Here is a 26,449-nt window from a genome sequence, read left to right on the forward strand (position 1 = left end):
TATGAGTCAAACAGTTACTTTATTTATGTTCAGGTAAAAACATGAACCTGATGCAGTAAATTATTGCAGATCTTAGAAACCAGCACATGAACGTTGGGGCCAGGAGAGCATACAGTGGCGCCCTCCCCTGGCAACAGACTGCAGGTGCACACCACAGTTTGTTCCAAGCCAGCAGTGCAAAGGAAAAAAAAAAAAAAAAAAAAAATAATTCAACTACAGCAAGAAATAAAGACAATATAGAAAATTTAAAAAAAAGAAGAAAAAAAAAAAAAAAAAAAAAGGTAAAGCAGACATTCCCACTTCAAACGGGGTGTGAAACTGCATATATATTTTATTCCAGAAAATGAACTTGAAATGCTAATCTGGCCATGAAACGATAAAAATGACACCAGCCAAACTTTGTGCCCAGCTACATTATGTGTTGAGGGTTGCTCAGAGCTTGGTCTACCAAGATAACCCTACGCGTCCGGTAGGATCCAACAGAAAGACGCCAACTCTATTAAAATAAGAGCAAAAAAAATTTACCTGGTCAACACATTAGTTACAACTCTTCATTTGAGCTGAAGCTCTCGGAAATGAGGCCAGAACACAATCGCAGAAGGAGCAGAGGGAGAGAGAGCGAGAGAGAGAGAGAAAAAAAAAAATGATAATATGAGCTCATCACTACCCGCATTCAACCAACTGCAACTTTCATGTCCACGACTTGAAGCGAAGACACACTGGGGGGGAGGGGGAAGCCGAACCAAATAAAAATAATAATAACAATAATGCAACACACGAACTGGGGCGAATATAATACAGAACAGAATGTGAACAGTCGAACTGAGGGGGAGACGTGAAAACAAAGAACTATTCTATCAAATGTGTAGAATGAGCAAAGTCTGCAAATTTGTCTGTACAAATGATCTTTGGAGCTAAAGTAAACCTAGCTTGCTCAATGGAACCCGCCCTCCCCGCTCCCCTTCCTCCCCCGTCACCCAGTGATGCTGTCCACCACTCTGGAGAGGAGACATCCCTTTTTTTCTTTTTTGTCTTGTTTAAATATCACATAGCAATTTAAAATGTCACCCAGATGTTTTCATCTTTTTTAACATTACTCAACTACTGATATAAGATTTTACTCTCTTTATATTTTAAGTTCTGCGTCATGGAACACCCTTCCATTTTTCTTTTTTTTTCCTCCTTTTTTGAGAGACAGGGGCAGCAAATATATATTTAGAGTCTTAATTTTTCTGCAAGCTGCTTTCTCTAACAAGAAGGCTGTACATGTAGCCTTAATGTGTGTGATTACAAAAAAACTAAGAAGGAAGTCATGATTTCATCGGTTGCTGTAGAAGGCATTTGAATGTTGAGATGTGGCGAGATCAGGAAAGGTGGAAAGACTGCTGGCCCTCGCGAGCCGCAATCAACAGTTTCTCTCGCATGATCTCTATGCTGGAGTAGTCAGGCAGCTTCAGGTAGTTGACGCAGGTCATGACTGAGGGGAGGAAGTCGTCTGGATTCTCCGTCGACTCAAACGTCTTCCTCACAATCGTCAGAGGTGGGTTCAGGCTCCGGAAACCTGGCGTGCAAGGGCAACAGCGCGGTGAGCGCGGGACGGACTTGCAGTACAAACACATTCGAGTTTATTTGATTAAGAGTTACATGTCAGGCGTGTGTATGATGCGCCTCACCTCCGACGGGCAGCCTTGGGCTTCCTGTGACAAACTGCAGAAAGAGTCTCTGCTGCTCGGCATCGAAGCTGCTCAACACCTCAAACAGGAACCGAACTGCACGGCTGCAAAAACGGGATGAAATGATCGAGAAAAGTTACTGTGTAGTACTCTAAAATGATCAAAAATATTCCTCTGCTTTGCAATGATGGTAAAACTGGTGCAACCAGCTGACTGCACTGTGGGCTCTGTTTACTAGAAACGAGAGTCACGATATTTCCAGGAAGAGCCAGGAATGTGGAATTGATCGTGCTTTGCCACCATCAGCCAACTGCCAGTCATATTCTTAGCATAAATACTGAAGAACGCTGAGATTTACAACGATCTAAAACTTAAGAGCCAGAGACGGTCTCACCTGTCATGTGTGTATCCGTGATCCGGTCGACAACACTCCATCAGCGTCTTGACATCCCACGTCTCTGATTTACTGCCACACAGCAACTGGTCAAGCTAAATGTTAAAGTGACAACGGAAGGAGAAAATCCAAACTATGAGCACAGGATTTACTTTATCAAAAGTGTAAACAACTCATGTCTATATTTGACCCATTTTCGTCTACCCTGCATTCCTAAAACACACCGAGTGCTGCTGTAAGCAATGCTGACACACTGTTTAAACTGCTGAATTTCATGATTACAGATAGATTTAAAATGGCTACTGGGCAGTAAAGAAAACAAAGTTTCTTACCTCCTCTGGGTAGAAATACTGCAGGTGATGTAAGGGGAAGACCGACTCAAACCCTTCCCTAAACGACTCAAATTGTCTGGACACTCCTTCATTTAGAGTCCAGTACACCACCAACTACAGGGACAAAGCAAAACATTAAGAACAGTGGGGGAAGGGGGGGGATTGATAAAAGCGTGGGTTGTTAGAAAAACTCAAATACCCTGAGGTACTCCTCCAGGTTGTAGATTGTGACTGGGACGTCTTTGCCGCCCTTTTTCAGCTCAATATTTGGGAATCCTGGAAGGGTGAAGTCCAAACCCAGGTCCTCCACTGAGCAGCCATTCATGTTCAGGCTCTCGAGAGCCTGCTGTAGCGTCTCCCTCGTCTGATGGAAACAAAAGAGGACAAACAGGTTAGCAGAGAAAAGTGAGGGAGAACTGCACTACCAACAGCAGTAGCTCAATGTAAGTTTAGAGGCATCGTTTCACAGAACAATACTCTGGGCTAATTTCATTAAACACAAGCTCTCTGTGCTCTACCTGTGATCGGTCTTGCTCTAGCCTCTTCTTTTGACGGATAATATCCTCCAAGTGCTGGATTGACTTGGCAACACCGGGATCAATGTTCACCAGGTCGTGGGAGCTTATAGACATCTCATGCCGTAGCATCCACTTATAAAATGGCAGCCCCAAGGGCAGATCCAGCTAAAGACGAGGAGGACAGGATCAGGTCAGAAAGTTTGTTTTAACACGTAAATGTTTACAGCCTCCGCATGCTAAACGGTGTGTAAGAGATGAAAATGGAGGCCGTTACCAGTCGGAAGTCCATTATGGCTTTAGCCATTAGCTTTCCTAAGAAACGGAACTTCATTTTGATTTTGGCTATGTGCGCTGGTTTGGTCGTCCTGCCGAAGGGAACAGCAAACAGTCCTCTGGAGCTGAACATGTACTTGGTTCCCTCTTGATTTCCTGCAAAACAAGAAGGCGGTCACTGAAAGTTAATACAAGATACTGTAACATTAAATATGAATAAAAATGCATTTTTCACATCCAGTCATATCTTCTTGGGAAAACAAGGACCAATTAAAATCAGTGGCGCCTAAATGACGACATCCTTCAAAATCCAAACTTAAGCACTTTCATTAACGCTTGACTAATGAGATGAAGACTACCTCGATAATGAGTTTCGTATTAACAGACTCGCGTCATTTAACAACACTTCTCATTTCCTGCGTGTCTGTTCACAGTTGCAGGTTATAAGCTGGTACCTTTAGGATTGGCCAGAGTAACCTCTTCGCCTCTCCAAAGACCAAGATCGGCCCGCTGAAGCTCCTGAGACACCAGAGCGTAGAACTCCTGAGTGGGACCGAGACCTGTGCCCACCTGAAAAGGAGAGGAGGAAAGTTTGGACTTTGTTTTCCCTATTTTCTTTCAGAGTTTGAGTATTCAGATAAGAGAAACTTAAATACCTCATTCTCATACTGAATCTCAAGCATTGCCCTGGAGCTGCCGAGATCCTGCATCACAGACTCTGCCTGTTTTAGGAGCTCGTCGCGGTTTATCGTCCTCTGAAAACACAGCATGACAGAGGGAATCACATGATCACATTTAGCAGGTCAGATGATACAAGATGTGGATTCCAAGATAGAAAAAGTACAACACAATGCTTCGACGTAACACACTGCACCTTTTTCCTGTCGAGACGTGGTGCAACTCTGCTGTCCTGAGAATCTGACTGGTTGATCTCAGGGTTTGTGTCCAGCAAGCGCTGCATTGCTCTGTCACGGTCAAAGGCGGTTACATAGAATAACATCTGCCGAGTGTCAAAGGGGAAGAAGAAGGGGCTGCAGAGGAAAAGAGAGAAATGTGTATTACTAGAGCCAGGCAACACAACCCCAACAAATGTAATCTTGCTTTACCAAACAGATCACAGACTATTCTTGTGAAACTTACCAGGACTTTCCAAGCTCAATGAGCCACGTGGGGATGTTCCCGGTCATGATGACCAGGGGGTCTTGCAGCTGACGATTGGCTTTGGCTGTCAGTTTACTGTTAATGAACTCATTGGTAGAGATAATTTCCTTACACGCAGCGTTCTGTACAACAAAATAACATATTAAAGTCAATGTTACTGGAGTATTTTATGTCACATCACAATGAAGTAAAGGCCTGTGAAAACATTTTCTTAGGGACGATATTTGGTGTTCAAAACTATCAGAAACAAAAACACACACTAACTTCCTTCCTGTCATAACCCTGTCCAAAGGAGACTTACATCATACAGGTAGAACCAGTATCTACTGATGGAGTGCAGGACCCTCAGCAGCAGGATGACCTCTAAAGAAGGGTCATCAAAAGTTATGGTCTCTGGTGGCTCCGAAGTGAGGTATGTCTCTAAGGGATTGATGACGCTGGGACATACACCATCTGGGAGCAATGGGAATAGTTTTAATCAAACACATTTAGATTCAGTAAAAACTGAACAATGAGGCCACCGATCCGCTCACTGGCTTTTTGATTTCACAGTTAAACTTTGCAAAGGTGACATCTGACGTCAGATGTACAAGTGTGTGGCCTGTTTGACATTTCAGTGTCAGTGACATCAAGTATTTCATAGTCAGCAGGTGAGGTTTTAATCTGAAATAAACAAAGCCTTACTCCAGAGATATCCAAAATTCTCACCATGCCACAGCTCATCCTGCTTCTTGGCGTTGCGGGGTGAGGTTTTGGTGGGAGCAGTCTGGGCTCGGCCTCTCTTGCCACCCACAGCATCTTTGCTTCCGTCCTCGTCCTCCCTCACAGGCTTATACCTGTTTACAGGATAAAAGAGAAAATGGTCTCCATGCTTTAAGAAAAACAAAACATGTGCAGTCCCAGTTTTACTTCTAAAAGGCCACATATTGAATAATAGAGAAGAAAACATCTTTGAAAAAGGGGGGCATCCTGGTGTGTTGCAAGTCTCTAGGATCTTCAATGGTTTTAAGTGGCTGTTTCATGCCTTTTCCCTGTTACTCTGACCTAGAGCAACTAAAACAGTATACTCCGATATTTAAAACAACAAACCCTTTAAGAGACTTTGAATCTTGATCGTCATGAGATTCTGCATGTGCAGTTTTGTAGTTATTTAGTTGGTATAAAAAGTGGTTATTTATACCATATTGTGTGCGTTTTGGTCCAGATGCCAGCTCGGCCAAGTGGGTTTGCCTCATCATCCGTTGACTCCCGTTCTTCTTCTGCCTGCAGACTGTACTGCCGCACAGCCTGGTACACCGTCATGTTGTACGGTAGCAGGTGGTCACCGATGTAGAACTGCAGTCTGTGACGTACGCTGCCTGAATTCAAAAACTGAGCCGCCTGAGTAATCAAGAAATCACATAGGAGGGATTAAAAAGATGCATATCTACAGAGGATTATATAGAAGCACACACACAGCCATTATTTGGCATGAATGGAATCGCATACCAGTGATTCATCTATTTCATCATCAGAGCCATCATCATCACTGTCTTCATCTTCTTCCCTGATTCGGCCGTATCCTGTGGAGACAAGATTTTAAATTAAAAATGCAACTTAACAGCGATTTCTGATAAATGGCTAACAGCTGAAAAACGTTTGGTCTCTTGGAAAATGCAAACTGCCCTGAAGTGGGGTTGAAGCACAAGCTGACATAAACATTCTGCAAATGTCTCTCACCTCTGACGACAAGATACCGCTCAATGGCTTGCACCAGAGCCAGAGGGTCAATCTTTACAGGTCCCCCTTTCCACTGTTTAACATTAGTGCAATCTGGGTGTCTCTGCAGCTGACACTTAAGCTGATGTGTGTTGAAGAACTTGAGTGCCTGAGATCCCCTGAGGAGAGAGTGGGAGATTCATATCAATTAAAAAGAGTAAACCACACTAAAATGTGCACAAACAGCTGGAAACAAAATGTATGTAAAGCCACAGACCTGCTGCCATTGCCGTTGCCACTGGGGAAATCGTGCACCTTGACAGGAAATTGCTCCATTTGGCTCAGACAGCTGTTCATCTTGTGCACCATGGCCAGGTAAGGTGCATTCTCAGCTAGATCCAGGCGACCTATGGGCTCCATTCCTGGAGGCTGAGACAAAATGAGGGAATTTAAAAAAAAAAAAAAAAAAATGTTAGAAACAAACCCAGCAAACATGCGTCCACCATCTTCCTGCATAACACATTTATTAGAGGAAACCGTTGATTGTAAAAACGGATCACTGCAGAACTTCCAGGCTTGAGCAGAATAAGATAATTTAACAGTAATATATGTTTTAGTCTCTCACCGGACAGCCACCGAACACATGGAGGAACCTTTTGAGCCGCACATCACGACTCAGCAATTCTCTGTCTGTGTTGGCGGTCAGGTAGACCAACAGCTGCTTCACCAGCCCACTGTGCTGGATCTCAAAAGACGACACATCAGATTCTGACACAATACTGGAGATCTCCACTAAGCACTCCATTCCGCCGTCCACCTGTGAAATGCATCAGATGATAAAATATTTCAGTTATGGGGTGTAACTACTGATAGTTACTTTGTACTCAACAAGTACAACTACCATCTTCTTCTTGGAATACATCTTATAACTTTAAAACCTCAAACAAACAAACAAAGCCTGTACAAGGTGTTGCTAGCTGTTCAATAACTTCTTTTTCCAGGTAGCTCGTGTTTTACCTGGAGGTTGAGTTGCTCGGTGGCTGTGCAAAGTCTCTGGAGGACATTCAGTGCAGGGTTGCTGCCATCCACATTTTCAGAGTTGAAGTAGCGCTCCACAAACTTAGTCGCTTGGTCTTTGATCCAGGCCTTTATTTTGTCTCTACAAATGACAAAATAAATAATTCACTTGTTAAGGACGATGGTTTAGCCCAAGACGGCGGATTAGGATAACACAGGAGTAAAGACAATGCTAAGCTGTCTTTGTTAACTCACAACCGTACCGGTTATTTGAAATTGAGTCCTTGGGAGGGGCCCTTGCGAGGCCACTCACTCCTGCTGTGCGCGAGGGCTCAGAGTTGGCATTGTTGGTCTGAGCACCCAGCTTGCCCCATGTCTTGGGATTGAGACTGGCCAAGAAGGATGATTTGGGTGACTGAGTACTGGTAGGGCTCTTAGCTGAAAGGAAGAACAGGAGAATTATCAACTAATAACATAAATAAGTATTTGATTATTATAGATTTAGATCATTTTGGGTTCTTTTTTTTGTTTGTAAAAGAACAAAAACAAAAAAACCCAAAGAAATTATGACTAAAGAGTTCAGTGTGCCACAAGTTACTGTACACCAACTGATTTTGATCAACACTGCAAATATTAGCTGGCAGGTATTACTTTAACACAGGGATGTCAAACGTACAGCCCTACAATTATATCTGGCCCGCTAGATAATTTCATGTGTCAGTTATTAATGGTCCGTTGGTACGTAGGAGCCGAAACTTCAGCCCTGCTGAGAACCCATGCAGGAAGGGGGTGGGACTTTATTTTGATGGGCACACCATCCAGCCAATCAAATGCAAAGACAGACTGGGATCATCCCATTGTGTGAAAGGAGGAAGGGAGGCAGATGTTCCAAGACAGCAAGTGTAGTGGTACGGACCAGGTACACAGGGAGACAGGGGAGCCCGATTTAAATGAAGACGTGTCAGGAAATGAAGAAACGAGAACAGGCTGCATGACATTAGGAGCTGGATAAAGTGATACCCGTTTTTATTTTTCTGCCATTTTCCATTGTGAAGGACAAAAGGTTTCAACTTGTCCAGGCCTTAAAACCTCATTTGTTTTCTCCCCAGCAGGAGAAAAATCCATAAAAATAAGGCCTTTTTTGAAAACATGGAATGAGAAAAAAAAAAAAAAAATTGCTTCCTTAAAAAGTATTACATTTAGAGTTCAGTGTTGAATATTACATAAAATAAATTATATAAAGTGTCTTTGAATGGAAGAGATGCAGAAATGTCTGCATGTGGCACAGAGCCATGGCTCAGTGTCTAAATGAGTCTCACAGGCAAGGAAGTCATTTATAATTCTTAACTTCCTTGATCTGCTGCTCACCACAAGCAAGCACAAGCAGAAGTTCTAGACTTAACTGTATTTTCAAAAGTTTTACAGCTTTTCCTACTGATAAAAACCTCCCTCATGGCTATTCATACTTTACAAAGTAATTAAGCAATAAAGAATTAACCTGTTGAACCCCAATGCCCCCAGAGGCGAAAGGGAGAACATCTGGTTTTACTCCCAGATCTGTTATTTAATACAGACATGTGTGGTAGCCACAGAAATGTCAGACTCTCAGATAAAAGCCCACAAAACAGATTCAAAACCACCAAACAGCTAAAACACCAAATGACCAAAGAGCAGGTAAACTGATTCCGCAAAAAGATGCAAACACAAAGTGGGGCTCGTTCACCCGACGGCACGTACACGGATGTGCCCCCAGGAGCTGAAAACCGACATTTCACAGATTCTGAAGCCACAAGTTTCGCACCCTCTGACAAAAATTCACTGAACCAGCAGGAAAAGAAGACGTTTGAAAAACACTGTCATGAATTTTACCTTACCCTTGTATTAAGGAGGGGGGGGGGGGACAAACAAAAACAAAAAACAACAACAAAAACAAAAACAACAAACCAACCAAAAAAAATCCACACCACAGTTCCTGCACAGCTCTCTTGCTCTCAGTGTGCTTCCAGATCAGTTTCCCATCAAAAATCGATGACATTTTTCTGCCTATTTGCATGCTTATTAAGCACCATTCTGCATTGTGTACAGTGTTATCAGCACCTGAGATCAAAGGTGAGCTGCATGTGGCCTGCAAATGTTTGACACCCCTGCTTTAACATATGAATCAAAGCAGTAACAAATGTGCAAAAAACACATTCAAATAATATTGTCAATCAGTTGTTAATCTGTATAATTCGTCTCATACTGATCTGAGTTCAAGAGTATGGTTCACAAAATTATTATGTAACATATTTGTGTGTCTCAAAGTGTGTCTGGGACAGTAACACTCACCCTGATTGTCTACTTTATCATCATCTCTTGGTGGCGAGTACTTGGGCCTTCTAGGTCCTCTTTTAGGTAGTCGTTTCCTTTTTAAGACATCACTTAACCGCCTATGTGCAGGAGAAAGATATTTATTTCATGCTCTGGTGGTTATTTATAAAGATATTTGCTCTTCCATTAACTACAGACATACATACCCTATAATGCTTTGATAAATAGTAGCATGTATTAATTGCAGACAATATACATTATCTGTACTCCGTTTACATTTTTAAGTAGTTGAACAACTATTTGACGACAATATTTGCTCTTAATGACTTAGTGTTTATGGGCTTTTCTTCCAAATACACACCACACTGGATGTTTGGCTTTGCTAAAAAAGTGTTTTTATATCGTTTCCTTAGATAGCCAAACCAAAGCCACATATGGCCTCAGACTCACCCTTGAGGGCTGAGGTCCAGTGAGTCGTCCATGCTGTGCTGGAAGCTGGGTGAGCCCAGGTCAGGAGTTGTATTATTAGCAGATGTGGTGGATGCAGTGCTGATGGTGGTAGTGCAGAGACTGGCGGTGCCACTGGGGCAAGCCTTTGGAGGACTAGTGACTAAAAAGCTCTCAGACTCTGCCAGATTCTTCACTTGGTGCATGACACCTTGAAGACAAAAAGAAAGTATTGTAACAAAGCCTTAAAAGAAGCACAATACAGAGCTCCATGACAGCATAGGGCTCTGGCTGAGGACTGTGACTCAATTCACATTTCAGGCAATTCAAGGAATAATGCATCAGGAAAAAAAAAATGCAAAGGAAACCATTAGCATCAATGCACCATTGCCACACTTGCAATATAGTAAGGTTTTAGGTAAAGTCAGCCTTAACTGTCACATTTTACTATCTTGTTAAAAAAATCTTTGCATTTAAAGCTTTAACAATTTGCATTCACAAACATTCATTTAGCTATGACATTATACAAAAAACTAACACAAAGTGACAGCTTCAGAGCATACTTCTTTTACAAAACGCTTAATCTTAATGCTGTGATGAACAGATAAGAAACCACAGTTCTCCATGGGATCATACACTACCTTCTCTTCTGAAATAAACACTGAAAACATCTGGGAGCTTCTGCATGAGGATCTCAGCCATCTGCAGTGAACCCACTACAATCTTCAAGTCCTGGCTAGATAGCATGGAGGCAATGTGACTGTAGAAATAAACACAAGATAAAGGTCAATTTAATTTAAACTCCCAACACTGGGAGTCTTTAAAATTCTTCCTTTCCAACATCTTTAACCTACTGTAAGACCACTACCAGATTTAATGTCAGTGCTAACAGGAGCCAGTAGCCTGGACTCTTACCTGGACACAGCATGGTTCCTCAGCACATCCTTCAGCAGCTCTGCATCAGCAAAGTAGATGATCCTGAGGATGGCTCTAAGGCACTTGTGTCTGACAGCTGGGCCAGCTGATGAGCTGTACACCTCATACAAGACCCCGAACAGAGTTTTGATAAAGCACTTTGCCAGCTCAGGGTCCTCCTTCATCAACTGGGCTCGTGCATCTTCTCGACGGACCTCTTGGTGGCTGCCTAATGATAGACATGGAACGGGTCAGATTAATGACATTAACCACATGCACTCAGTAGCTGCATAGCAATCTAATGATAAAATCAAATATTTCAGGGGTCTGTAGTAGAGAATAGTAGTTGTTTAGTATATACCTCACTGTTTGGGGTCACAGTTTAGTTCTTTTTTTGCTGTGTCTAATTAGGAAGCTGTAAAGCTCCCCCACACACTATCCTTAAACTATAATAACAGCAGTAGCTACAAAATTTAAGTTTAGCTAATGTGTCCGACCATACTAGCACTGGCTGACCTATTGTCATTGCCAATTTTTTTGAGTAACTGTTTAGCGTACAGTGTGTACTGAAGCAAACAAATGAAATTTCAATGAAGCTTACCAAACAATCTGGGGAAAATGCATGTGCTGCTGCACCACTAAAACATTGCATTTAACAATGAAGGACTTGTTTCGGGGGATTTTTTTGCTTTGTTTTTTGGGGCCGTTAACCTGTCACTGTTAGAAATATAGCTGTGTGACTCCAAGCTGATTATAGCTACCACCCTCACAAGAAAAAAATACATAAATCTTCATTTATTAGGCACTGAGAGCTTATTTAGATTTCCAAAGGACCTTTTCTTTTACAAGCCTGAAATGAGTCAACCCAAGGAGTTTGTTCCCATTCCATTCTCTGCTAAAATACACTCATCTTCACACATATCTTTGTCACATATCATAAGTATAATACCTGTGTTGGGGTTAGCAAGAGGGTTAGGCTTCCTCTGGATACCACGTGCTGTTCCTGTGTCTTCATTGATCTGCTGCATAGAGTTGAAGTCAATTGTGTATACGCGGCCGAGGGTTGACAAGCTGATCTCATCTTCCCCGTTCTGGTGGGCTGTCTGCAGAGCAAGACAACCACACCCAATATCAGTGAGAGATATACAGATCTATACCCGCATATTATCCTAACACACTAAATATTCTGACATAATGTTTAAAAAGTCTATCCATTATTTATTCTTTAGTCATCCTTTATTGTAGCATCCTACTAAATCATTATAATATATGAAAAAACAAATAAAATTTCAACAATGACTAAACTGATATGACATAAAGTAATAACAGAGTAATGTCTACCTCAATAATGCGGCTGTCAATGCGGTTGTAAGGATGCCACAGTCCCCGGTCATCCCTCCACTGCCAGATTGCTCCCTCTGTTGTCTGGACACTGCCCTTCTTAAGCATTACATCAACTGCAAAGATGCCTTCTCTGGGCAAGCAGGGCATCAGCTCACTGAAAGGGAAAATACAGAGGTTACCCAATGCTACAAAACTGTTGTAGACAAAAATGCCACCAAGTAATGAGCTGTTCTTTTAAAGACAACCCTCAAATAACATGCGAAAGACATGCGCATTTAGTCACACTCACACACACACACACACACTTACTTATCATTAACTGATAACATGGTAAAACACACTGAGGCCCATAGTTTTGATAAACTTTGTGCAGCAGACAAAGTAAAAACATTGCAGCAGGTGTCTGTATGTCTGCTAGTCTTTAATTGTTGCCACACTGCCCAGTGTGACCTTAACAATACCATATGAGTGAGGTCAGCTCGTAGAGCTCCTGGGGGCTCCGGGGTACCAGTTCAATCTGTTCCTGGCAGCTGCCATTTGACGCTCCACACAAAAGGAAACGCAGAGTTTCTGCTATGTCTAATTAGGAGAAGAAGAAAAAAAGATAAAAACAAACATTTTCTTTGTTAAGTGTTGTGTTTCAAGATTATGACACCATTATAACACTACTGATAAAAATAAATCAATGGGTTGTGCATTGAATAAAATTTCAACACATGGCAATTCTTTGCAAATCATTTACAAAGAGCCATAGCACTGCAAACATTCACAATAATAGCATTAAGTACATGTTTAGTGTCACATCTGTTTGGTTTGCTGGCAAATAAAGACTGCAAGTTCACAAGATGAGAAACAGCAATTGAAAAGCTTTATCATGTAGATTGATGTAGCCATTAGCAGGACCACTATTGACAGGTAGTCATAATTTGGATTTCAGTAATTTGGTGGGGGGAAATAAGTTACCAGACTGTATCTAGTAACTAGCAACTTTTAAATCTATTAAGAATATCCTATCCCGTAAAGTAAATACACTGTAAAACAAAAAAGGGAAAAGCCAATACTGTCAGAGGGCCTACTAATGTGCGACCTATGTGCAAATGTTACTCACTCTGTTTCATAAGCTGGACTGCCAGGCATGGACAGTTGGAGCACATAAGTGAAAACATGCGCACGACCATGATGAACATCCCCGAGCTGAGCACAGGAGGAGTCACTACCAACAGCTGCTGGATGTTTGTCAACAGGTCCCTTGATGCCACCTCCTGCAACAGGTTCTGTTGATTTGAACGAAGATGCATAAATGCACATTAAGTGGGCATGTGGACTACAAATCTCTAAATGGCAAGAAACAACTGAAACAGCAAACATGGTCTTCCAAAAACAAACTGAGGTACAGACCTCTTCATGCTGAAAGTTGTCCACCAGTCTGGCGAAACAGAGACAAGTACTTTCAACTGACTTCTTATCCTAAAAAAGGCAAGGGAATAACGGTGGATAAGTAACAGATTTACCACATTAAACTAAATAAATGACCTCACTGCTTGACCCAAATCACAGACGTAATGTACTGTTGTTGCTAATGTCAGATCAGTATCCTTTATATGAAAACTGTACCTGATGAGTAAGTCTCTGAGTCAACAGTGGCAGAGAGTCAGCAACAAAGTGGAACTCATCTGGAGTAATGCTCTGGCAGCAGTTGGCTGCAATAGCCAAGGCATTCCTCTGAGCATTAATGCTAAAGAACTCCAGGTACAGGAGGCAGTCAGCGAGCCCACCCTATAAGGGATGATGGGTGAAGATCATTACGACTAAATGCGGCTAGCAGAGAAAAGACAAATTATTGGCACAACAAAAAGACAGCGTAACACTTACAGCCTGCAAAATGGCTTTGCTGTGTCGCCTTGACAACATCTCCAAGGCAGTCAGGGCCTGCTCTGCTACGTCAATGAACTGAATCACCTGAAGCTGCAGACAAGAAAGTCGAACAAGCCATTAGCATATGTGAAGGTCGCCGTTATGAATTAACAAGTGATTACTGACAGAAAGTGCCAAGCTTTACCTTCTCCAGGAAGACAGGAATGGCATCGACCACCACAGCAGAAGATCGAGGGAGTGCCTCCATCATGTAAGTGAGTGCACGCGAGGCATGGTTCATCTGTGTGCACAGAGCAATGATGTGAATATAATCAGTTGCATGACGCCCCCCATGAACCCACCCAGCCAAACAAAAAAATAAATAAACCAACGACGTTTACAATAACAGAAGCCAGTCATACTCACAATATCAAAGTTATGCTCCATTTGTAACAGTGTAATCTGTGAAAGAGTAAGCAGTTATATGGAATTAAACAGCATACATGTGAAAAACAAAAAGAAACTCATTTTCTGTCAAACAAATATTTACATTACACATAAGTGTGGGAGGAATTTTTCCCTGTAAAATAATGAATAGGTGAGACACTGCTTCAAAACCAGGAAAGAGGGCTGTGCAGTACAGGAAGGTAAACAGCCAAAGAAAATAAGACTTACCAAAGCAGGCACCACACTTTTCACAGGAAATCCACCAAGTGTTTCCTCATTGCCCATCACCAGCAACTGGCACATTTCTATTGCGGCTTGGAGCTGCTGAGACTCGTCACCTGTGGCCTGGAGGCCTTGCAGTAGCTGTTGAGCCTTGGAACCTGAAAACAAGGGAGGGATTTTTTTTTTTTTTAAATTAAAAATATTTAGAGTGTAACAAGAACGCTGATGTCAGTGTCAGAAGACATTACTCACTGGCTCCACTGCCTATGGTCCTGTGAAAGAGTTGAGACATGCGGGGTCCCAGGGGCCCAAAAAGATGTGGAGGGAGACCTCTGGCCTCCAGTAGAGCTAAAGGACATACAAACCTTTATGTATTAAAAGGTCAAATAATTTTTTGTAATACGAGAAATCTCTAAGGTGGTTTTAACATACCTTGAAGCCTTCCCATTTCAGAATCATCAGACTCACTCTCACCAGAGGTGGTCATGCCCACTGCTCCAGCAACCGAGCTTGACGCTGGAAATAAACCGTAAAATTCATATTTTTATTTTTTTTTTTTAAAGTGAAAACAATCTATCAAATGGCCATAATTGTGGTAACTTTTTCATCTTCATATAAATGAATGGAAATCTGAATCACCTTCCTAATAAAGTTAGGAAGCTTAATTGAATAATGAAGTGAATAATTAACTGACATTTTCAAACTGCAATGCGAGTTATTATAAAAACATCAGTATACATTTGTGTTGTTAGTTTAGTCCGACTTTTCTAGTCTATAATTATGAGAAAGATCGGAGCAGCAATCTTAGTAGTTCACCTTTTACTTTAGAAAAACCTCTTAGTACATGCTCATCTACACCGTTTAAGACCACAATCACACATCATTCCAACATTTGAGTTATTTTTGGTTGCAATAAATAATCTTAATTTGTTAGCGAAAGTACCTGAAGCCCCTTGTGATGCATCATCAGTGCGAGCAGCTGATGAGTTGGCCCCATCTTGGTTGTTGTCGGAGTCGGCCATTTTCTCCTGTCGGCGAGCGTCGGCTGCCCCGCGCTTGCCCAGGCCTGAGCCCCGCCGACTGTTACATGCGTACAAAGAGACTCTGATTATTATACTTTTATATAGTGTCAAACTGCAATGCATTCTGTATCAGACGAATACATAGCAGTGGTTCCCTTGGTTAGCGATTCTACTATTGTAAATTTGGATCATGCAAAAGCAGGAGAATACAAACTGAAACAGAGGCGTCCATGCATAGTTATTGCCCTTTTATCAAATACACGTTAGAAGTTTTCAGGTTAAACTGATGGGCATACTGCCAACCATGTACATTGTGCAGGGTTGTTGTGCCACCTCATGTTGTAAAGGGTGGTAAAAATCAATTGGGGTCACTCGGTCTGACCTATAAACACAATGAAATACCAGTTTGTACCTTCTGTGATGGAGACATTTTTCCCCAAAATGCCAATTTGCAGACCTAAATATTTATTATTTAAAGTCACTCAGCTGATACAAGCTGCTAACCTGTTCAGCTTAAATGAATTGTAAACAAACACAATGATAGCATTTGCACAAAATCGTTTCAGCCTTGATGGTTTTTTTTGTTTGTTTTTTTAACTGAAATCGTAACAACAGACTTTGAGTAGTTTTTTTCTGTTTTGATGAGAAGTGGCTTCACATCCAGTTCAGTCTGGGTGGAGCTCTGCTACTGACAGACACTGGAGCTGATGAGGCGTGTGCCTTAAAATAAAATATCATTAGACCAAGCAGATTTTAAAATGGCAACATTGGTGTAACATCATGAAATAAAGCAAGTGATCTTTAAGTTTTTATCTTTTGTTATTTAAAAGTTTTGATATGCAAACTGCTAAAAGGTTTAAACTCAACCCTTTGGCCATCCATCTGAATAAAGCAGTCACACTAGCAACAAGGCATCAGTTAGGTCAGAGTAGACTACAACTAAGAATTTAATACACATAAGCTAAGGTGTTTGGGTGAGTTGAGTCCAATGAATGAAAAAAATAGTTTATCAACTATTTACCATGATTATTCATTACCGTAATATGGTAAACATTCCAACCTTAAAGAGGACATGAAACACCACACATATAAAGGCTAATTTACATCATGGAGCCCTGCTCTCAAAAACTGAAATAGATATAACGTAGACCTAGATATAACATAACATAGATACACTGTCTGTGAAGCTGGATTTCTTACCATAGAACTGATTGCGGCATGTAGGGGCTGTACAAGTGATTTTTTAAATTTATTTTTAGTTTTAGTGTCCTTATTTTCACTAAGATTCTGTCTCTAGTTAGCTAACATAAACTAATGGAAGTCTATTAGCCGCAAACCAGCCAACCAACCACATGACCTAACGTTCTGTCCTGACAGAAGATGGCACTACACATGTTCTCAAATCTTTAAGTACTTATTTCTTAAATCCAGCTTCACAGACAGCATTACATTTGTCCATTTTTGAGAGCAAGGCTCCAGGAAGTAAATTAGCTTTTATATTGGGGTAATAGAAAAGAAACAGAGGCGGTAGGAGAAATGGCATAAACTAGCAGATGTGTGTTTTTTTTAGTTTTTTTTATGTAAAGCCTATTCTGAAATGCCAACTACTGTTGGCTGTTGGCACCTTAGCCTCTGTGAGAGTTCTGCAGGTGCAGACAGAGGCACAAAGAGGTCCAAGCAGCAGCACAATCCTTGGTCTGCTTTGGGCGATCTACAGGGAGAACTTTGGAGGACCAAAGGTACCAACCAACACTTGACCATAAGAGGACCAGGTGAGGGACCCTCAGAGACAAAGGTACAGAAAGGCCACCACTAATGATCTGTCTACAGATAACCTTTGTAGACCAATTTCTAGACAGATATTCCTGACCAAAAGGCTCTTTTCATCATTCTGGCTTAAGAGAAAAGACTGACAGCACAGCACTAGGTCTCATTATTAAAGTTAGACTGCAATCATTTTAGTTGCTGAATAAATCATGAATATGCATTTCTTAACTTTAGTATAGCTTCAATGATGTCCACATTCCTCAAAAATAAATATCCAAAAGCAACATGCATTTTTGTTTTTTTAAATTACAATCTAAAACCAAATTGTCACTGTAGTGTACCTGGTGCTGGCACAGGAGCCCGTGGTCTTCTGGCGTGTGCTCCGCCGAAAGTTGGGGAGCTCTGCTGGAGGAGACTCGCTGCGCTTCTTAGTGGATTTTCTCAAACCTAAAATAGAAAACAGTGATTATAACTTTTGGACTGGGCCCCAACTGTGGCATCAAATTTTTTTTTCAATTAAAAATATCTTCTACAGAAGGTGAATCAAAATCAGAATTTTTCATTAATTATTCAATAGTAAAACATGTAGGAAGTTTTGGCTGTGGAAAAAACAAAAAACATGCCACTATATTATGTTTATGGTTAAAGATATGTGAAAACACAGTCAACACATAAAAGCAAAGACTGATGCTATGGTAAAGGCTCACTGGTGTTGCCTGTGTAGAGCCCTGCACCACAGACCAGTGAGTATTAATAGCAACAACTATGGCGCTATGACAAGACAACCTTCATGATAGGTCTGTGACTCATAATTCAGTAGCATAAAAATAAACATTAACAGAGTTAAAACCAAATGAATTAAAAATTAAAAATTGACTTCTTGACTTCATTTGACCTCATCTTCATGTCCCACTTGCTACTGATTTACAACATGTCAAACAAAAAGGTCCATCACACATATTTCAGCAAAAGTCTTCCAAAGATTTCAGAGGGCAGGGGGAGTAAGTCACTAAAAGCACATACTTGTCCTATGACACAGGCTGCTGTAACGTGACTAATTTAATGTGATCAAAATGTTCTTTCGCACTGAAAAGCACACAAAAACATGCTGCAGCACTGTACATGCTTACTCACCATTACAGCATAAAGTAACAGAATCTGCGTGTTAAAAGGCAGAGGCGGACAGATATGGATATGGCAGGAGAGATGAAGTGCTTTCCTTTTGACAGAACCAGCTCATGAGTCCTTCCCTGCCCTCAAACATAACTCTGGTCAGCTGGTGGGCCAACACACCAAAGCCTACGAAGGAGGGGTCTCTATTTGGGCCATGGCCCATGGAACAGAGCCGACTTCAGTTACTATCCTTTCACCCACCTAGAACAGACTGACCCCACACTGACCCCTCTGACTTCACATTCACTTCAACATACATACCAGATTTTCACTTAGCCTATGTAGACCATTTGCACAAATGTATATCAGACAAGCTGGATACTAGAGTCCTCCTAGAAGCAACTCTTGCAACTCTGTGGCCATTTTGGCAACACCTCGAGGCAGTTAAATGAAGTCCTTATGTAAATGAATGGAGAGAAAGCCTCAGTATAAATTTTGATGGTCACTGGGACACAAAAACTCACCAAATATAATTACCAGTTAAATCTCATTTAAGTACTACTTTTACTACATAAACACAACATGGCTGTCACAATACTGGAATTTCAAACTTTATGTTAATACCCAGGAAGATACGCAAAGCCATTTTTGGTGCCATGGGGGCGGGGGCTGCAACTGTATCTAAGTACTAGTAGTCATAGCTACTAGTTGATGCTACGTTCACTTTATCAAGGAAGTTAGATGCCTTTGTATTGCTAACAAGGTCAAGCTATACCACACCAGCAGCAATAATATGTAAGGCCCGTTTTTCTTTAGCTTCAAACTACCCCTGCAGCACTTACAGGTAGTTTTGTCAGTGCTGTATGTGACTTATTAATCGAGTCACAAATACACAACAGTTCAGGACGGAGTACATGTTTTACAGTTTTACTACACTGCTGCCATCTTGAATTGTTAAGTCAGGATTGACGGGCCTGTTCCAAGTTTCAGAAATATAAATCCAAATTGAGGCTGTATTCCAGCTGAAAATTCAAATTTGGAATACGGGATTTTAGACTTCCCACTTGAAATAAAACGCAGCAAGAAGGGCATCTGTTGTGCCCTTCTTTATCTGGCCTTGTGACCCTCTCACTCTTTGTGTCTACCTAACGTTAATGTATGCGCCAACTTTAGCTCCAATATTCATGATAACCGTTTTTAATACTGTTGTTGAAACTACTGACCTCTTGAATTTCCTCTTGAAGTGTTGTTCTGTGTTGTGAATGTCAATTGAGGAGAAAAAAACTTCATGCTAATTCATGTTATGGATATGATAAGCCACAAAAAGTTTTTAAAAAATAAATAAATAAATAATAATAATAATAATAATACACTCAGCTATCTCTCTCTTCTATGATAACTAAAGACATGTTTGCCATAATATAGCTGAAACTGTTGTGAACTTGTGCAGCACATATGCAAAGGTGGAGCAATGCGTTTCCCATTTCAGATACTTGCTCTTTTGGGGGAGGGGCAAGAGAACCGCCATCTCTGCAGTTACAAAATTCCTACATAGCCTTCTTAAAAGAATTAACATTAAATTACATTAATTTTTAATTCGTTTAAAAGAAAAAAGAATATAGATCAGATTTCTGTCTGGCTTTACTTTCTAACAGATATTCTGACATTTAGAAACGATATTTAAATGCCTCGTCTATCAGAAAAAAATACAGATTTCCTTACAACACAACAACAGTAATTGGCTCAAAATGTGTAGCAGGTGTTGCAGTTGCCCAGGCCCAGTTTCTACTACCACTAAACAGAAAAACAATAACTGCTTAAGTTTCAACACAATTAAAAGCAAATATGCAATACTAGCCTGACGACCTGGTGACTAGTATAATCCTACAAAAGCAGAAAACATATTCAGTATGCTATCAACCAGCTTTAGTGTACTGTGCTAAAACTCAAAACATCTGCATTCATAGTAATGTACAGAGCAGTAACTGACTATACTAAAGTCACGGACTACCACGATATAGACCATGTTACAAAAAGTCTTGTTTACTGCTGATTGAGCCTGCCATACCTGTCAAATCACTGACAACTGAATGACCAGCAGTATTTACACGTCTCCAGTTTCAGGCTACTGGTACTTATACCTGAAATATGAACCAGCTCTGTGCAGCCCACACTCAACATGTGTACATGAGACATCCTAGTCAAGACACACAAACTTTTTTGTACACACTGTGTTACAGTGTCACCAACTCTACTTATAAATCATAAATATATGAATTACACTAATGTCTGCATATGGGCCTTTTTGAATGTTTTCTTTGCACATTTAGTCAATTTTATCTGAAGTTAAAATCATGTGTATGCTTTACCTGTTATGCTGGAATATGTCTAATACAACAACAAATACACTTATTCCCAGCAGTTCAGAATAAGGTTTTGTATCTCATGATATAACACTTAATCCCTGGCATATAACCTCAATTCAAATATCAAAAACCAATGTGCTAAAAGATAAAAACAAACAAACAAGAAAAAGAAACCCACAAGCCAAATCATAACCCTCTTTATAGTATTAAGTTCAATGGAAAGAAAAATTAAAGGAGAGCTAAATATAAACTTCTCTCCATGATAGTCAACCATTCTGAACAATAAAAAAAACAAAACACAAATATGAAAGAAAAATTCGTTGTAAATAGCATAAATGCTGTCCTCATTGAGCTAATAATGCAGAGAGCAGACATACACAGTAAATGTAACTTACTTGCTAGCTTAGCTTGTAATCCTGATGGCCCAGGTTTGGAGGTCTCAGTTTTGGATGATCCAGGCAAGGACAGTTTGGGTTTTGGCAGATTGACTTTGGGGTTGAAGCGTGCTGCCCACTCAAATTTTGAAGAGCTAGCAGCTTTGGCCTGCTCTTTGTCACGTGTACTACGGCGTGGAGAGGGGCTAGATGCTGAGCGGGAGCGACGTGCCTTGGTCTGGTCTTTTCCTTGTTTGACTCGGGCGCCTTGGGTGGTGGTGCTGTTGGTGCCTGTGGTAGAGGAAGAGGTGGAGGCAGAGGAGGAGGAGGAGTCTGTCACGTTGCTACACCCAGCTTTGGCTGAGGCGGCCGATTTAGACGCCAGCTTGGTGGGTTTTGCAGTTCTGCCCTCGGTACGATTGGGGAGGGACCCAGCGGTGCTACTAAGACCGGGGAGAGAGTCTGCTTTTTTCCGTTTTTGGATTGGCGAGGCCCCAGCGGCCACACTCTTCTTGCTCTGGCCTCGACCTGACGATGCAGGCAATTCTGAAGTAAGTGATCTCTTCTTGGACTTAACTGGGCCTTTCTTGGTCTCTGAGGTATTGTCTCGGGGTGACGGGAGTGATTTCGACTTCTTGGCAGGGGTTGGGCCAAAGGTACTTATTTGGTCAGGAGCTTCACTTCGCTTCAGCCCTCGGTTGCCTTCACTCTTAGATTGGTGGCCTGGTCGCTCTTGTTCAGATGTTCCTGCAGCCTCTGGGTCGTCTTGCAATACAAATGAAGCCACGGACAGAGTAAGACCGCTTCTGTTAGGGAGGAAAAGAAACAGAAGTCCATCTTAGAAAATTTATGAATCCTAAAAAGCAGAGCATTGCAATGCCACATTCACTGCCCTTTTTTTTTTTTTTTTTTTTTTTTCAGATTTTGATCAAAGTCCAAAAGGACAAAAGATGCATGACCCTATTTACACACACATACACACTAAGCACCAAGTAGAAAACACAGGTACCTTCTTGAGCTGTGCCCTCTGGACTGGCCAGTGGCTGAGCTGGCTGTGGCTTTGGGAGCCTTAGAATTAGGTCTTCTACTTTCAGGTGGGGAATTTGCTTTATGTTTTACCTGCTCTGACTGCAACCTGTAAGGTTGGAAATTAAAGAGCACGTAACAGTGTGGGTGTCTGTGATTAAGTTACTTATAAAGAGACTTGATCAATCTCCAAATCATTTTGCCTGTCTCCATCTGCATATAATCTGGCCATTATCACGTCTGGAGATTCATGAAAAATAAAGCTAAAAGAGGTTTAATCACCGACTATGACAAAAGAACAAAGATAAGCTTTTCCTTTGATTACATAGGACAATTTTACCATTCAGCAAGTTAAAATACCAATTAACTACAAAGACACACAACCCAAATACAAATTCCCCTCTACGAAACATCATTTCATCTATTGCTCTTTAAAGAAAGGTTCAACAACTGCTGCCCACAAACTACGGCTGCCTTTTAAAAATTCTTATTTTAACTGGACAGTAAGGATGCAGGTAGACTTACCTTCCAGCGACTGTGTGGTCTTGTGGCTGGGCCGCAGCAGTGTTCCTCTGTGAACGGCGCAGTGACCCCCCTGGATTGGAATTAGGCCGGTTGGACATTGGCACCTCTCTCCTGAAGGGACATACCCTTTCTAGACACTACCATTCACTGTAATAAAGGGAAAAAAAGAGACCACAAAAGAACATTAACAAAATACAAAGACCACCCTTAAACCTGCACCCTCTCACCACCACCACCAAGTTGTCTGTGGTTTAAAATAAGCTGCCGTCTATTGAGATTGCATATCACTGAACTACAGGTTCACCCCTTTGACCCCTTTGAGATGATCAGTGGCAAAACTTTCTCAAGATTGTACATGAAGATGCAACATCTGGGTGGGGGCTGGCAGCAACACCACATGCCAGTAACTACATCCCCTCATAGCTGAAAATCAAAAACAGGGAACTAAAAACTTTTAAAGACTTAATTTTAACTATATTACTATGACCCAATATGATCTGTTAAAAATAAATAAATCATAGCACAGAGCACAGTTCGTGTTCCTAATCTCTCAATAACAGTCACAACAAAATGTATACTTCTCTGAATAACATTCAGTAAAATACAGCAGTGCCATTAACATTAAACCTTACTGCAAATATCAAATTTTACTGAAATGTTTGAGTTTTTCCCCCCACACAGTGCACCATGAATATAAAGCTATCACCAAACACCCTACTTACGCACAGTATAATACATTTTTACACATTGGTACCTTTAAATCTTTGGCAGAACGCACTACTGGAACTTTTTCACATAATTAAAATCATCAAAAGGATCATTTTACAATTTTCTTACAACAGCAAAAGATTCCTTTGTGTATTATTAACCAAGGTCACAGCCTAATTAAAATAAACACACAATGCGGTAGACTACAAATTAATTCTTTTTTGGTTTCAGTTTAAGTCCTAAACTAACTGCCAACAGCAATTACGCTTCAAAATGACTACAACATTGTATAAAATTTACATATCTGATCCAGTGTGCTTAGTGTTAGGGGTACAGTACAATCTTAACGGTTTAATTGATCAGAATAGTACAGAAGTTTTCTTTTTAACATTAGAAGTGAATGTATGTATCTAACTCACAGGAGTCAATAAAGTGACAGTACTAATAAGACAATTGATTAACTTGATCTAAACACATACAGGAAGAGGATTTCATTATTTGCTAGACAAAAACCATTGAATCCCTAAATAAATATTTTTTAATTTATTTTCAAGAGTATCTGACTATTTAAGTCACAGTTTAAACTATGATATCACGGATACTGATGATAAAAATACGCCACACTTGCCAAGCTCACTGGGCCATGTTAGGCCTGCACTGACAGTGCATCCTAGTCTTTGTTATTCGTCCATTCTGACAACTGGTGTTCCCCACTCGAGTATAATGTATTAGTTAAGCTCATCAAATGATTTACAGCCTCACATAGACCATCGACCCAGTTTATCTTACCACGTAACTAAAACAAGAACTGAAGTGTCCGATTTTTTATACCCATGATTTACAGAGGCCTATATTTCTGACGTAGTTGTCTACCACCACCGACTAACGCTAGCATGTTTAGCCACTTAATATCCTAGCAAGCCCCATACATTTTAACAATACCTCCATCGTATCGATTTATTTATACATAAAAGCTTCACACATCCAAAAGCGAAGCTTGTGGCGTTTACATCGTGAATCTAAAAAAAGAGAAGACGCTAGAAGACTTGCTAACTGCAGACCAGCAGTTAGTTAAAGTTACGCTGGCTAACGTAGCAAAGGTTACACTGAAATGCGTAGTTGGCGTGCCGGTGTGTCAACCTATTCAGCTAGTACCCTAGCCAAACAAATTGTCACATTTGAGAAGCTAGCTTGTTTGTGTTACGAAACGACATAATGCTTACTAAATGGCAAAGACGCCCCTCCAACTGGCGAATAACGATCGGGTTCATCCGAGACTAGCTTCACGTCGAAAAAAGGCAACATCGACAAAACCCGTCTTTCGACAGCGGTTTAATGTAATAAAGCTAGCAGGCTACAAGTAAACTAAAGCAAGCTAAGTTGGCAGTCGGATTGCCAGGACACACAGCTCTGTGTGTGTACGCGGTCGGGGCTGACAATCAAGTTTAGAGAAAAGAGAAATACGTTTGTGTTTCGTAAGCAAGCTCACCGTCTACGATTGATGGGGGTAAATAAATCCAAAATACACAACTGTCACCTAGACAGGTAACGACGCCGATACAGTTCTACACTCTCCTTGCAACTGTCAGCGCGAATTGTTATGTACAGATAGACTAACTAATGTTGGTAAGCTATAAGGATGGCTAACAATATTTTCTGAGCTGACTTAAGGCCAGTGCCTCCCTCTCACTACTACAGCGCTGGCTAGCCTGTTAGCTACTGTTAGCCAGGAAGACAAGTTGACCACTAACAAACAGCGTGCCAGCACAGCGCATGGTTCTTGTTAAGACTTGGGTAAATGGGACACATAACGCCAAACATCTCATTCAACTACCATTAGAGTATCTTGCTCAGAATTCAAAGCGTCACGGCTAGGTTATCATTAGCAAGCTAATACTAGCCTAGCCACAGCGAGGGTTTCTTCAATGACCGTTCTCTCGCAAACAGTAAGCTGACAAAAAAAAATAATAAACAGCCGGCTATTGGCTTTAAAAGACCTCGCTGTTTTCAATTAAGCTGGGCGCCGAGGTGACACCACATTACTAACCCCGTCGAGACCGAATTAGCAGCTACAGGACTGTCACGCAGCTTACGATGTTTAATCAAACAAGAGCGTTATAGCTGTTACCAGCTAACCTTGGCATGCCAGCTAATTAACATTAGCGAGCCCTGTTGTCGCTGGCTAACATTTTGCCAGCTCGACAGGATGGTTAAAAGGATTTGTGTTGAAAACAGCGTTTTTAGCAACACCGCACCAATTCAGTGTTTATGATACAGTTTTGATCAAAATTTCCCCAACATTAACAAGTTGTCTAGCTAGCAGTTAGCAAGTAAACGCTAACTAGCAAAAAGAAATGGCCCCTGATACCTTTTAGACACACAAAAAAACAGGAAAGCAGGAACGGGATTCGAGTTATTTTCGCAACACCCATTCCTCCGATGTATTTCGAGGTTGAATACTGTCAAAATCCCAAAAGACTACAGGTTTAAATGTCAGTGAAAATGTCTACCTTTTGGTATAATGTTGTTACCTATTTGTTCCAGTGTTGTAGTTGTAACAGACAGTGCACCAGCTCCTCTTTTCTCTCTACCACTGCTAGTTTCACATCAGCTGAGGGGCCTACAACCGCAATATACCTCCGCGTGATTCATCCGCTCCGGGACTAGTTTGCTCCTTATTTTCTGTATCTGCTTGCTTTAAGTCAACAAAGCGAGCGCGAGCACTGGATCGGCTGCTCTTTCGAAACAAAGCTACGGGTTTCTAATGAAGACAACTGAACTATTTTTGTAGGCATCCAGAGACAGTCGCTGAATCACTGAAGTCATTGGTAACATTAGCTTGTCACAAATATTAAGTATCAATCCGCTGGGTCGTGACCCTCCTCCTCCCCCCTTCAACAGACACATATGAAACAAGCATATCTGGAAAATTATATGTCCCGC

At 41.1% G+C, this 26,449-nt stretch overlaps 1 protein-coding gene across 5 annotated transcripts; it reads right to left on the reverse strand.

Moving 5' to 3' along the window:
* Nucleotides 1–26,144, reverse strand: trip12 (thyroid hormone receptor interactor 12). 5 transcript variants are annotated; one of them, XM_031752660.2, is made up of 42 exons: nt 26,038–26,144; nt 22,799–22,945; nt 22,257–22,382; nt 21,269–22,053; nt 17,736–17,841; nt 15,549–15,685; nt 15,038–15,121; nt 14,858–14,953; nt 14,612–14,763; nt 14,363–14,398; nt 14,142–14,237; nt 13,955–14,047; nt 13,697–13,858; nt 13,481–13,549; nt 13,191–13,356; nt 12,544–12,661; nt 12,080–12,236; nt 11,688–11,841; nt 10,739–10,967; nt 10,465–10,583; nt 9,827–10,034; nt 9,395–9,495; nt 7,330–7,504; nt 7,067–7,208; nt 6,675–6,866; nt 6,327–6,478; nt 6,071–6,228; nt 5,840–5,913; nt 5,532–5,731; nt 5,060–5,187; nt 4,653–4,804; nt 4,331–4,473; nt 4,065–4,221; nt 3,847–3,945; nt 3,646–3,760; nt 3,192–3,346; nt 2,918–3,082; nt 2,599–2,763; nt 2,400–2,513; nt 2,068–2,162; nt 1,674–1,777; nt 1,365–1,561 (listed from the first exon to the last, which is right to left on the reverse strand). In XM_031752660.2, the coding sequence occupies exons 2-42, from the start codon at nt 22,894–22,896 to the stop codon at nt 1,365–1,367; spliced, it is 6,174 nt and encodes a 2,057-aa protein (XP_031608520.1). In that variant the 5' UTR covers nt 22,897–22,945; nt 26,038–26,144. The 5 variants fall into 5 exon arrangements, with proteins under 5 accessions (XP_039478576.1, XP_031608520.1, XP_039478574.1 ...); XM_039622640.1 differs by having other exon boundaries at nt 26,017–26,140; XM_039622641.1 differs by lacking the exon at nt 26,038–26,144 and adding an exon at nt 24,996–25,014.
* Nucleotides 26,145–26,449: the final 305 nt, after the last annotated feature.

The sequence above is a fragment of the Oreochromis aureus genome, linkage group 14 (genome assembly GCF_013358895.1).
Source record: "Oreochromis aureus strain Israel breed Guangdong linkage group 14, ZZ_aureus, whole genome shotgun sequence".
Taxonomy (NCBI): domain Eukaryota; kingdom Metazoa; phylum Chordata; class Actinopteri; order Cichliformes; family Cichlidae; genus Oreochromis; species Oreochromis aureus.